Source organism: Zootoca vivipara, chromosome 6 (assembly GCF_965207765.1).
Source record: "Zootoca vivipara chromosome 6, rZooViv2.hap1.1, whole genome shotgun sequence".
Taxonomy (NCBI): Eukaryota; Metazoa; Chordata; class Lepidosauria; order Squamata; family Lacertidae; genus Zootoca; species Zootoca vivipara.
Window position 1 is genome coordinate 54533167 of NC_142589.1, and position 12882 is coordinate 54546048.

At 44.9% G+C, this 12882-nt stretch overlaps 1 protein-coding gene across 20 annotated transcripts in view; it reads left to right on the top strand.

The window, feature by feature from the left end:
• MACF1 (microtubule actin crosslinking factor 1) overlaps nucleotides 1–12882 on the top strand; it is a 292907-nt gene that overhangs the window by 119895 nt on the left and 160130 nt on the right. For all 20 annotated transcript variants that reach the window (XM_088672217.1, XM_088672219.1, XM_060275855.2 and 17 more), the window contains 9 exons: nucleotides 3001–3167; nucleotides 3420–3532; nucleotides 5117–5223; nucleotides 6486–6605; nucleotides 8084–8179; nucleotides 10475–10602; nucleotides 10825–10918; nucleotides 11675–11829; nucleotides 12227–12524. In XM_088672217.1, coding sequence (XP_088528343.1) covers nucleotides 3001–3167; nucleotides 3420–3532; nucleotides 5117–5223; nucleotides 6486–6605; nucleotides 8084–8179; nucleotides 10475–10602; nucleotides 10825–10918; nucleotides 11675–11829; nucleotides 12227–12524 — 1278 coding nt within the window. The remainder of the gene's footprint in view (nucleotides 1–3000; nucleotides 3168–3419; nucleotides 3533–5116; nucleotides 5224–6485; nucleotides 6606–8083; nucleotides 8180–10474; nucleotides 10603–10824; nucleotides 10919–11674; nucleotides 11830–12226; nucleotides 12525–12882) is intronic.

The following is a 12882-nucleotide window of genomic DNA, read 5'->3' on the forward strand; positions in this document are numbered from 1 at the left end:
CTGGGCGATGGCTGGTGTGCAAGTTCTGCAAGTCATGGAGGAAAAACGATGAAATATAAATGAGAACAGGATATGGCTGTGCTTTCCATGTGGTAGTGAGGGCAGCAAGAAAATCTTATTTTGCCGCCTCATTTTGCATCTTTAAGGAGCTGTCCAGCAGAGTTGTTTTGAGTTTGTATTAAATGTAAAGATCCTATCCCAAGGAAGAGGGGGATGGGACCTTCTGTCTCTTGCTATGACAAATTTGCAAAGCATTTTGAGGATAAAGTTGTTCCTGTCAGCTCCAAACGAAGGTATGGCTGGACCAACTTCTCTTTCCCGTTTTAGAACCAGCTCTAGAAGTTGAAAATCATTGATTTGTACCTGGAATTAAGTAGACATTTCTGTAATTAGGGCTGATGTATTTATTGTTTTCAGGAGCTATAGATTTGGTGTGTTTAAGGGAATTTTGTTCCTGCCCCCCACTGAGATCATTGTGATGAAAGGTAGTTTATAAATATTTTAACTAAATAATATAGTGAAATACTGTAGAAGCAAGACTAGCTTCAGTCTAGAGAACCTGGAGAGGTGAGGGAACTGCCATGACTGTGATTTGCTCAGTTCAGGTATTATACAGAGTTAACATACATTGAATTTGCAAGGGACGCGGGTGGCGCTGTGGGTTAAACCACAGAGCCTAGGGCTTGCCGATCAGAAGGTTGGCGGTTCGAATCCCCGCGACGGGGTTAGCTCCCGTTGCTTGGTCCCAGCTCCTGCCAACCTAGCAATTCGAAAGCACGTAGATAAATAGGTACCACTCCTGCGGGAAGGTAAACGGTGTTTCCGTGTGCTGCTCTGGTTTGCCAGAAGCGGCTCTGTCATGCTGGCCACATGACCTTGAAGCGGTACGCCGGCTCCCGTGGCCAATAATGTGAGATGAGCGCAGCAACCCCAGAGTCAGTCAGGGGCTCAGGTGTCCCTTTACCTTTACATTTGCAAGCACACTTCAGGCTATGGAAGCCTGTATCCAGGTTTGTGACCAACTCTTGGCTCTCTCTCAGGTATTGAGGTGCAACACTGAACCATTTTTAAGGGGAAACAAGCTATTTTTTTTAAAAAAAAATATATTCTTGAAAGTGTTTTATTATTGAGTGCTGTTTTTATTACTGTATTCTAGTGATACTAGTGGTTTTTAATAGTGCTGTGTATTTCTAGTGCTCTGTTTTACAGTTTTGTTAGTGTGAATTGCTTTGGAAACTACAGTAGTTTGAAAAGAGGGCTCTATAAATAACTTAAATAACTTAAAATAATAATAAACAAATAAGCACGGGGTCCGCAAGGGCCATGGAAACATCAAGCAAAATTGGTTCTTTTAAGTGAATCTAGCCACTTCTTTTAGTTTCCTAAGTATATCTAAAGCACCTCCATCCACACTGTATCCACACTGGTTTGTATAAAGAATATGCACCACAGCAGCTGCACAATGGCACATTTCTCTCTCTCTCTCTAATCTGTCTGATTGCACAGAAATGCACAGCACAGTGGCTGCTTCTGCTTCTGTGAATCTGGAAGGGGGATGGGTGGGATGCTAAGCCATCTGCATTCATCATGGAGGAGGGGGAATGCCCTGATTGGCAGGCAGTGGCTCAGTGGTGGACAGATGTTATCTGAACTGCTGGCTGGCACAGGGCTGGCCTTCCTCATCACCAACCAAGGAGAAAAGTGCTTTAAAAATACTTTGGTAAATAAATATTTTTAGGCCATAATATAGCTGCTACTTTCAGTTTCTGCAAGTGTTACATGCTAGCCTCGTGAAGCTATGGCCAAGCTTCTTAAAAAAAAATTTTTTTGGATAAACTTTATTGAAATTCAAATTAAAAGTATACAAATAAAATTGATACAAATAATATAAACAAAACAAAACATACAAATTATACCAATAATAATAATAAAGCCTTACTGATAAATACCTAAATCATAACTTAAATAAAATAAATCATATACAGTATATCAAATAAAGTAATTTCTTTTAACTTCTTGAGAACTCTCCTCTAAACAGACTTCCACTTGTCGTCCTCCTGGGCTAATAAACTCTCATACAGTACTTCCGAACTACTTCTCTTCACTTTCCATTTTTGAATCTCTACGGGATATTAAAAATAAATCCAAGTCTTCACAGAGGGCCATTGCCTTTTCAAATAATCCCCAAACTTTTCCCAATTCTGATTAAATTTCTGTCTGCTACACTCTCTAATTGAATTTGTTAATAGTAGGTGAAGCCAGAGCCAACGAATTCCAGTTTTGTCCCCATCTTCCTCCCTGTTGTTATTCAAGGGGTGACCCTGAGACCCATGAGGAAGAAACTGACTGGCAGGTGGGGGCTGGACAAAGACAGATTGAGACTATTGAGCCAGCGCATCATTCACCCTAAAGCACTAGCCTCCACTGCTTCATCAAATATCTCCCTTTTCTGCCTGTGCCAGAACCACAAGCCAGCTCACGAGACAAAATAATATCCATTAACAGACAGATGAAATGTAAAGCTTTTATACCAGTTAAAACAAAGATAAGATCAACCAATGAGCTGGAATTAAACCAGCCAGAAAGCTCAGCTCTCTCCCTTGTGCCCCTTCCTCAGCACCTAAGGTGAGCTGGTTATCTGGCTGCCTGAGCCCACTGGCTTACCTCGACATGCAGCAGGGCCATCCTGCCTTGACCATGCACTCTCACTCCAAAGTGCTTCCTTGCCATGGAAGCTGCCTTACATCACATCAGACCCTTGGTCCACCTAGCTCAGTATGGTCTACAATGACCGTCAGCTGCTCCGCAGGGTTTCAGACTGGGGACATTTCCTAGTTCTACCTGGAAATGCCATGGGCCATTGAACCTGGGACCTTCTGCGGGCAAGGCAGTTGCTCTACCACTGTGCTACAGCCCTTTCCCCCCAGTAGTTTCATTGCATCTGACATGGTGTTCTGCCAAATGAAGCGACTGCTTCAAGGCTGTGGTCTTCTCTTCCAGATCTCTGACATCTACATCAGTGGCGAGTCAGGAGACATGTCCGCCAAAGAAAAGCTCCTTCTATGGACGCAGAAGGTGACAGCGGGCTATGTGGGAGTGAAGTGCACCAACTTCTCATCCTGCTGGAGTGATGGAAAGATGTTCAATGCTATTATTCACAGATACAGGTATGTGTCTATTTTCCCCGCCCATCTAGGAGGGCAACCTGGAAAAATGGTAAAACTTCTAAAGCTAAAATGAAATCACGTGCAGATGCTAAATGCTCATATTCTGCAGTTTGAGTCCCAAATACTGAGATTTCTTACTTTAAATTCTGAAATCTGATTTTGAATACACTTAAAATGTGTTATCTGTAGCAGAAGTTTCTGACGACAGCAGTCTGCAAATGTGGAATCACATTTTTTTCCTGTCTCCTGCAGGCCAGATTTAGTGGATATGGAAAGAGTTCAGATTCAGAGCAGCCGAGATAATCTGGAACAGGCCTTCGAGATTGCAGAGCGGCTTGGGGTCACCAGGTTGCTGGATGCAGAAGGTGATGATGGGGCAAGTCAGCTGGGCAAATGCAGTGACTTTTGAGCAGTAGAAATGGCATTCTGTTGATGCTTTACTATGGAATGCAGATACAACCTGGCTGCCTCTGAGTAAACTCCACATGTTGACCTGCTTCTTATGGTTTCATGGCCAGCCTAATGTTTACTCAGTTGATTCTGATACTTTTCTGAACGAATAAATATAATGTTTGGGGTGCTGGTGCTGGGAAATCTACCATTTTTTGCTGGTCAGTCTTGTAGTCGGCAGCCTCCTGTCCATCTCCTTCCAAGCCCCCATCCATCTTTTCCTTGGGAAGGGAGTATGCTGTACTGGGTGCTGCTAGGCAAAAGTGCCTGTGGTACTTTCACCCAACAGCATTCAAGATACAAGCACAATGCCCTATCAGAGGGAAGGGTTGACAGGAAAGAGAGTATTTTCCCACTCTGGAGCATGACATGTTGGTGGGCAGGTGTGGGGTTACTAGATTGGTTTCGCCTTGGTTGCACAGCGGCCAAACAACCCCCAGCTCTCCTCCCAGATTTGAGCCAGGGAGGTGGCAAGGAATGCTGCACACCCACCAGGTGATCCTCACTCACCTCTGTCAGGTGTAACACCTGTTGCTGATCATGCTTGACAGTGAGCCATGCTTGACAGTTACCCTTGCCATGGCAAGCAGAATGGTTGAAACTTGATTAGGATAGGGCACAATTGTTGTTGTTTAGCACTGTTTTGTGTATGTTGTGCTTTTAAGGAGTTGCATAAGTAAAAGTACAGGTAGCTGCCTGTAGAGGAGCTCACAGCCTAATTTTTTTACAGTGGAGTGAAGGTAAGAAATGGAGGGAAGAGGAGGCTCAGGAACAGCAAAGAGGACAAAGTATGAATGCAAGTCTTGCAGAGAGGATTGAATTATGTAGGACCTCTAGAAACACTGTTAGGCATCTATTTATTTTACTGATCTGAATAAATAAATAGATTTGCACTGATTAATCAAGTAAGGCTTCTGCTTAAGATTCATGTCAGATCTGAAGCTCTCTCTTGGAGTTGATTTAAACATTCAGCAGAATTGCATGCTGCTGCTTTCCTTGGGTTGCGTGTTTAGCTGCTCTGCTCTGTGTACATGCAGGATGTGTGTGTGTGTGTGTGGTTTATGCAAAAATGTATACACTCCTTTTTGCCTCAAAAAGGGCTGCTCAAAGTGGCTTACAGAATATGAAAACAAGCATAGAAATGATTAAAGCACAATTAGCAGTCTAAAGGCAGCATCAAAGAGGAAAAGCACAGAGCTAAAACTATAAATAAATAAATTTAAATTAGGCTCCCTTCATTCAGAAAATCACAGTGCCAGGGAAGAATTATTCTAGGTTAGCTTGTTTTCTTTGTGGAAGGAGTATTCTCTCCTCCACAGTAGAGCTTTGAGACCTTTAATCATACACATATGTGAATATTGAAGTGGTACAGTCCAGGAAAATCTGGACTTCAGCTCTTGGGATGTATTTTTATGAATAGGAATACAAAGCTACCTTTTATGCTTCAGTTCTTTTCAGTTCACCCATTTGACTGCTTCATTCTTTCCCCTTTTTTCTAGATGTGGATGTTCCCTCACCAGATGAAAAGTCTGTGATAACTTATGTGTCTTCAATTTATGATGCCTTTCCCAAAGTCCCAGAGGGAGGAGAAGGCATCAGTGCCACCGTAAGCTTTGCTGCTGCTTTTTTTCTTCTTCATTCTGATGGGACCATCCTGGCACATGAATGGCTTTTGGACTGGGCCACTCCAAAATGTTTTGGAAATTGCTCTCAGGAAATGGACAATGTGCATATGTTGACTTGAATGAGCCGGTGGGCAATTAGCTAGGAGGGGGGGGGGGACAGGAACCTTGACTAATCAAAATTTGGACAATGTGCTTCTACAGTATTGGGAGGAATGCTTCTGAAATCCATACCATATGTCCAACCAAAATGTCACAAAGTTGAGTGCAAGCTTTTGAAAAGTTTCTCCAGAACTATTTATCATGCTTGATGGTAAACAAAGAAGGAAAGAGGTGGAGAAAAATGCATATATTTGGTGGTGAAGCCCTCTCAGTCTGCATCTTGTAAGAGTTAAATTGGAGTGAGGGGTGAAGTAGCAGACCGCCAGCTGAAGCTGTACCTGCTGTTTAGGTGTCAGGTACTGAGGGCCCTTGTGTAGCAAAAAAAGATTGACTGTGGCTGTTCTGCTACATATGTAAGTTGAAACACTGTTACCTGGGTCTGTCCTTTATCCTTATGGGAAACATACAGGTTCCTTCAGAGGCAGACAACACAGAAGCTAGGTGGGCTTGTATTAACAAAAGTTGAGGTTGGTAGTGTGCTCCATTAAAAAAAAAAGTCAGTAGAAACCCAATCAGGTAGCCACACCTAGCAGATGGAGAGGATGTTCCCCCTGAGAAGGTGGCATAAAATCCTGTCCCTTCATATCAGGATCCTCTGAAAAACCATCACAAAAAGGGGAGCTGGTTGTCCTTTTACTGCAAAAGGCTGGACAAAGACTTGCAAAGCTTTAAACTACAGGAGTGGCTGTTCCTAGAGACCTGGGACTTGATGTCCCTGTTGCTGGGTGATTTCTGGCTCTGTGGCTCTGGCACTGAGGCATCTCTAGGCAACCCCATTCCTTCTTGACCTTTGCATAAACCCTGCTTTTTAAGGCTGTGGGCCATTCTCCAACCTCGTTCCTGCTGTATATGTAGACAGGCTCTGAGACCTTGACTCATACCAAATTGGATGGAGACCATTTCTGGCAGCAAGCTGGCTGTTACACTGATACAGTATTCTGAGACACTCAGTGGAAAGCATGCATCTGCATGACTCTTCCTTTCTCCTATTTGGCGTAATATTTTGCCTACTGTTCATTTAGAGCAGTTGCTTCATAATCATTTATCCCACATAAAAGGCTGTTCTTTCCCTCTCTTTCTGTAGGAAGTGGACACAAGGTGGTTAGAATACCAGAACCATATAGATTCTCTCATCTCCTGGATCAAGCAGCACACGATAATGATGTCTGACAAATCTTTTCCCCAGAACCCTGTAGAGCTCAAGGTAAACTTCAGATCCATTTTCTCTAGCCATGTCTTGTATGCTTCCTTATGTGAGCCCCCCGCTCTGCTCTCCACTGAATGATTGTTCCCTCTCCTCAAAATCTAAATCAGAATATTTATTGGTATGTACATGGGACAAATCATAGCTCAGGTTTGGTTCATACAATCCCTGAACTGACTTCCAATGATAAGCTTAGTGACTGAGGTACAAAGAACCACTAATCCCCCAAAGATCATATATATAAGGGTCTGGTTGCTTCTGTTTCAAGTGTATCTGACGAAGTGTGCATGCACACGAAAGCTCATACCAAAATAAAAACTTAGTTGGTCTTTAAGGTGCTATTGAAGGAATTTTTTTATTTTGCCCCAAAAGATCAGAGAGATTCTCTCTTCCTCTCAGCCTGTGTCATCCGTAGCAATCTTATAATTTCTATTGTGTGTGGAGGTCACAGTTGGGGAGAGAAGTTCTCACTGGTGAATGATCCAGAACTGACATTGCGAATCTCTTGCTCATGTAGACAGTGTTTACTAGTGTAGGACAGGTGCCCTTGGGACTTTCCATGTGCCATCTGTGTGTCTTCCTCAACTGCCTGGTTGGAATGTGCCCTTGGATTATGATAATGCCTCTTCCTTGTCTGGGTGGAGAACAGAGGAGTGTTTGTGTGCCTGGCTTTTGCATGGCTGGAATCCAGCCTGCTGTGCAAAGGGTTAAGGTTATACCTGTTGCTCCACCTGTTTTTGCTTCTAGACCAACCCCCTAGTGGCATGTGTCCACTATAAGGTTATCTTATAAAGCGACCCTTGGGCTGAAAAAGGCTCCCTGTCCACATAGCGCAGACTACAGTGATCTGAAAGCAAATACTAGGAGCATGCTAGGTGTTTGTGGATCAGATGGCTGGAAAGAAGGGGGCATAGCTCATGAATTAGAACATCTGCTTTGTATGCAGAAGGTCTCAGGTTCAATCCCCAGCAGTATCTCCAGGTAGGGCTGGGAAAGACTGCCTGTTCGTGACCCTGGAGAGTCACTGCCAGTCAGCATAGAGATTTCTGAACTAGATGAACTGATAGTCTGTAAGGAAGTTTCTAGCTGCAGATGACTCAAGTGAGTGAGCCAAGTCAGGGCAAAACAGTTAACCAGTCTGTTGAGGAGACAGATAATGTTGATCACTTTGGAACCCAGATGTTGGCAAGGTCCACTAAAGCTCCCCAAATGAAATGAAATTTAAGCAGGGATTGGGGTCCACCTTGCATCTCTGTTGAGACTAATGACAAAGACCCAGGCAGCACTGAGCATCTCTCCCAGTTTCCTGCCATTTCTTTCTGCCTTCTGTCTGTTCACTTTTCAGGGATACTCTGTGGGTGAGGATGGGACACCTTTTCCCCTACACTGTGAGGGCTAGTAGCAGCTGCGTATTTCCCCCACTTCCATGAGTAAAGTGATTTGCTGCATGGTGACTCCTTTGCTCTTTATTCTTGCAGGCACTTTATAACCAGTACATACACTTCAAAGAAACAGAGATCCCAGCAAAACAGCAAGAAAAGCGAAGCATTGAGGATCTGTATAAACTACTGGAGGTGAGACAGGTTCTTGGATGAATAGGCAGTTCTTTTAAACATTAGAAAGAGTTTGGTGGACTTTAGTCACATTTGTTCAGCTTGCGTTTGTCCTTCAGCAGCCTGCCCAGCCTTCTTCATATATCTCTTTGGTTTTTGTCCTTTCTAGTCCCAACCTTATTCTTAAAAAAAAGTTTGTTGTTCCTTGGTCTTATTATACAGTGGTAACTCTACTTACACATTTAATGCATTCCGAACGCACATCCGTAAGTCGAAAAAAATTGTAAGTCGAATCCCATAGGAATGCATTGGGAGACAAAATTTGTAAGTCGAAGCAACCCTATCTAAAAATTCATAAGTAGAAAAAATCCTATCTAAACTGCATCCAAGATGGCGGACGGAGCTCCATTCGTAAGTAGAGTTATTCGTAAGTAGAGGTACCACTGTAGTTTCTTAGCCATTGTCGCATCTCCCTTATTTGCTAGAGTCAGGGGAAGACTATCACAGTAGGAAATTACCTAGGCTCTTAGCATCCCCAAGGCTTTAACTTATTTTCTTTACTAGCTGGCCCTGCCACGCGTTGCTGTCGGTTATTTGTGTGATTTCCCCTACCCTGTGCCAATCCATGACGTATCCCTGTGATTCCCCCACTCCTCCCCTCACCCCCCGGCTTATCCCAACTCTGTCCTGATCCATGACCTATTATGCCCCCTCTTCCCCCCACCCCCAGTTTATCCCTGTGATTTCCCCCTCTCCTCCCCCTAACCCCCCCACTTAGCCCTGTGATTTCCCTCCTCTCCTCCGTCCAACCCCCCCTCCCCGGGTTATCCCTGTGACCCGTTCATTTTGCACACAATCATTCCCCCAATGTGTGTGTTCTGTAAAAATTTGCCCTGTCCCAACCCTGACTCCCCTACCCATGTGTTTTATGTGAAATAACATTTATTCTACCCAAAGGCACGACCCTGTAAAAGGCCCATATTCAGTTGATTCTATGCTGTGGCCTATTTGGCCCCCCCATCCAACCTCCAGTGAGGCCCCTAAATCCACTCAGCCTAGTCTGCAAAGTCGAGGCAAGATACTGTGGAGAAGGCAGGTTTCATCCCTGTGTCTCCCCCCAACCTGTTCTGACCCATTACCTATCCCTGCCCCCTATTCGGCCCCCCATCCCCCCCAGGCACGCCCCGACCTCCACTTGGCAATGTTGGGCCTTGTTGCTGCAAAAGGCCTGTTTTCAGTTGGTTTGGCCTTGTTGCTGCTTACCTTTAATTTCCTTTTTTTGATTGTAGAAGTTGTAGTATTGTAGAGGGAAAGGATCGGAGGACGTTGCTGTAGAGGTTTTGAGGACGTTATTTTTGAGTGGTTTAAGATGTCGGGAAAGCGTCTATGTGGTGCTGTGGGGAGGGGTTGAGAGGGAAGGTTTTGGAGAATGGTGGCAGTGAACGGATTGGAGGGTGCGTGCCCCTGTAGAGGATCTGAGGACGTTGGTTAGAAGGGTATCAAAATGGTAGAATGGGTATTTGAGGGCCTGTGGGGGGGTTATGATTGTGAGAGGGTAAGGAGCGGACGACGGTGAGAGAATTTAAAGACGTATTAGGATGATTGAGGGAGTGTGAGAGGATGATTGAGGGAGTGTGAGAAGATTTTAGGAAGCTTGTAGGAGGTCAAGACGTTGATGTCGTGTTTCTCTGCTGAGGTCTTTGACACCTCTGCCGGATGGATACATGTGAGTGGTGGATCTCATGGTGGAGGCGGGGTTTGTGGGTATGGTGTAGATTTCACAGGAAGGGAGAGGGTGTACTGTGGGAGGAAATCCACTTGAGGGTGCTGTTTTACTTTGTTGAAAAACAGGTTTTTACCTGCGGAGGTGTGAGATGTGTGGGTTTCCCCCCTCTAACAACACTTGGAGAGTGACCTGGATCGTTGTGTCAAAATTTCAGGACGATCGGTCAAGCGGATACGGAGAAAAGTGGAGCCCGCACTTCCATGATTTTTACATTTTCTTATATATAGATTACATTAAGATCCCTCCTTTTCCTCCAAGGGGCTCAGGGTGGCATATATGGTTCTCCCCTCCCCACTCCACCTTTTATCCTCACAACTGTGGTAGATTAAAACAAGAGGCATAGACTTGCCCAAGCTCATCCAGTGTGAGCTTTGTGACTGAGCCTCCCTGGTCATAGTCCAGCACTCTAACCACTACACTGTACCACGTTGGCTGTCATCTTGGCTTGTGCCTGGGCATGGGTAAAGTGAGTCAACAAAGGCCAGTCTATGGGCCTGAAGAAACAGTTCCTCTTCATTTGTGCTTTCCAGACCTGGATTGAATTTGGGCGCCTTAAGCTGCCACAGGGTTATCATCCCAATGACGTGGAGGAAGAATGGGGCAAGCTCATCATAGAAATGCTGGAACGTGAGAAGTTGCTGCGGCCAGCCGTGGAAAGGTAGGTGGTGAACTGTTGAACAGGATGACTAAGAACCCCCTTTCCCTGCCAGCAGGCAAGGACAACTACGTCCTTTGTGATGTAGTAGCATTAAAAACAATTAAACGGATGTCATAATCAATGGCATATAAAACATAAATTCTAATGAATAAATATTCCACTTTTAAAAGTATTTTTTCTGGCTTTCTGTTTTAATTCTGGTGAATGACACTGTTCCTTCAGGTTGGAGCTGCTGCTGCAGATTGCAAACAAAATCCAGAATGGGACTCTCAGCTGCGAAGAGAAACTCACCCTGGCAAGGAACACGCTACAAGCTGTGAGTCTTTCCCTTCTGTTATTCAGCTCTCCCTGATCGTCTCTCAGATCCGCACCTGCAGGGTCTCAGCATGCAAATGAAGGCAGTCAAGACCTCTCAGCTTTCAAGCAGCAACAAAATTTGTAGATTCTCTCACTAGGAAAATGCACATATAGAACCAAAGGTTTGGCTGGCTAGAAGAGTTTAATATGTTGGATTTCACACTGCCTCCAGCTCCCAAAGCTTCCTCAGTTGTCTTATTATTCCCCCCTCTTGCTATCAGGAACACACAGCTCTCTTATCTGTAGGAGCTGGGTGATGTATTCCTTGGTCCTTCCTGCCTCCATCCTTCCCACAAGCCTTGCTCCTCTGCCATTCTTCCTCCAGCCTCTGTGTTTTTTCCCTTTTGCCCAATCAGCACCCTACCCACCAGCCTCATTACCTCCAATATCTGAAGTGCTCCTTGCCCCTCTGCCCACTTCAGGCATGCAACTTGCTCTGATTTCTAGCTCCATTTCAAGTGCAGCCAAACTAGATTTTCATGCCCTGCACAGATGTGGTACTTTTAGTCAACACTGTATTGCTTGACATCTTAAGGATAGAATGTTCATGAATATTCCACAACATCATGCCAGCTCAGCTCAGTGGGACTTGCAAGTGATGGCTATTTATTTGCTTTTAAAATATGAGCTTCTGCACGTTAGTCAGATCTGCTTGTCCTAGAAATACACTGCAAAGTGAGAAACTCAGTAATAACCTCAAATCCTCTCCTGCCAGGATGAAGCGCACCTGGAGTCAGGCCAGTTGGTGCAATATGAATCTGATGTTGTCATGTACCTCCAGGAGTGTGAAGGGCTCATCCGCCAACTACAGGTGGATGTTCAGATACTCCGGGACGAGAATTACTACCAGCTGGAGGAGCTGGTCTTCAAGTAAGGCGTTTCATGTGTGGAGCCAAGGAATGAGGGTGTGGGTTATATTCAGCTGGGCTCAGAAGGAGCATTTGGAGAACAAGAATGTTCTGATAGATGACATGCACTGTTAATGCAGTCCTGGTGGTGATGGTGGAATGAGTTTGGCAAATTTAAGCTGAAAATGCCTTGGGGAAACACCTTATTTGGGGCAGGGTGAGCAGAAGAGATTAGTATGTTGGGTCATCTTTCAAAAGCTCTTACCCCATCCTGAGAAAGTGTGCAGAAATGGGGGGTGATGGTGGGTGTGCCTGGCTCATGTGTGCAGGAACCTGCCCTGGTTGGAGAATGACCTTGTGAGCCCACAACCTCATCGACATTCTCCATTCTGCCCCCTCTTGCTTGATTTCTCTCCCAGGATTATGAGGCTTCAGGACGAACTGGTGACATTGAGGCTGGAATGCACTAACCTCTATCGGAAGGGGCACTTCTCCTCCCCCTCTTCCTTGGACTTTGTCCAGCCTTCCTCCCTGAGCACCAGGCACCTTAAGGCTCAGCCCTTGCTGAAGGGAACGCACACAACAGCCACCACTGCCTCTACCTCCTGGTTCCGGAAGCCAATGACCCGTGCAGAGCTGGTGGCCATTTCGTCCTCCGAAGATGAGGGCAACCTCCGGTTTGTGTATGAGTTGCTCTCTTGGGTGGAAGAGATGCAGGTGTGTTGTTTAATGTTAAACAAAACATAATTCAGGTGATGAGGTGTATGTGTGGGCAGAACAAATGCCGTTTTCAAATGCTTGGTGTGATCACTTAATACTCATTCTTTACATCACTTTTTTATTTAAGGGGACCTGGTTTACACAGTCCTTTGCCAACCTGACATTGCCTAGATGTTTTGGACTGCACTTCCCATTGGCCAGCACTGATTTAGCTGGTGAAATATACTATAACTTTTAAATGCTCCATCAGACAATTCCTTGGGAATGGCTAAAGAAGTCTTAAACTGGCTTTAAATTATGCCCTGGCTAATGTTCTTGAGCAGCTTCCACAAAAGTCTCTCTGAGTGTCCTTGAG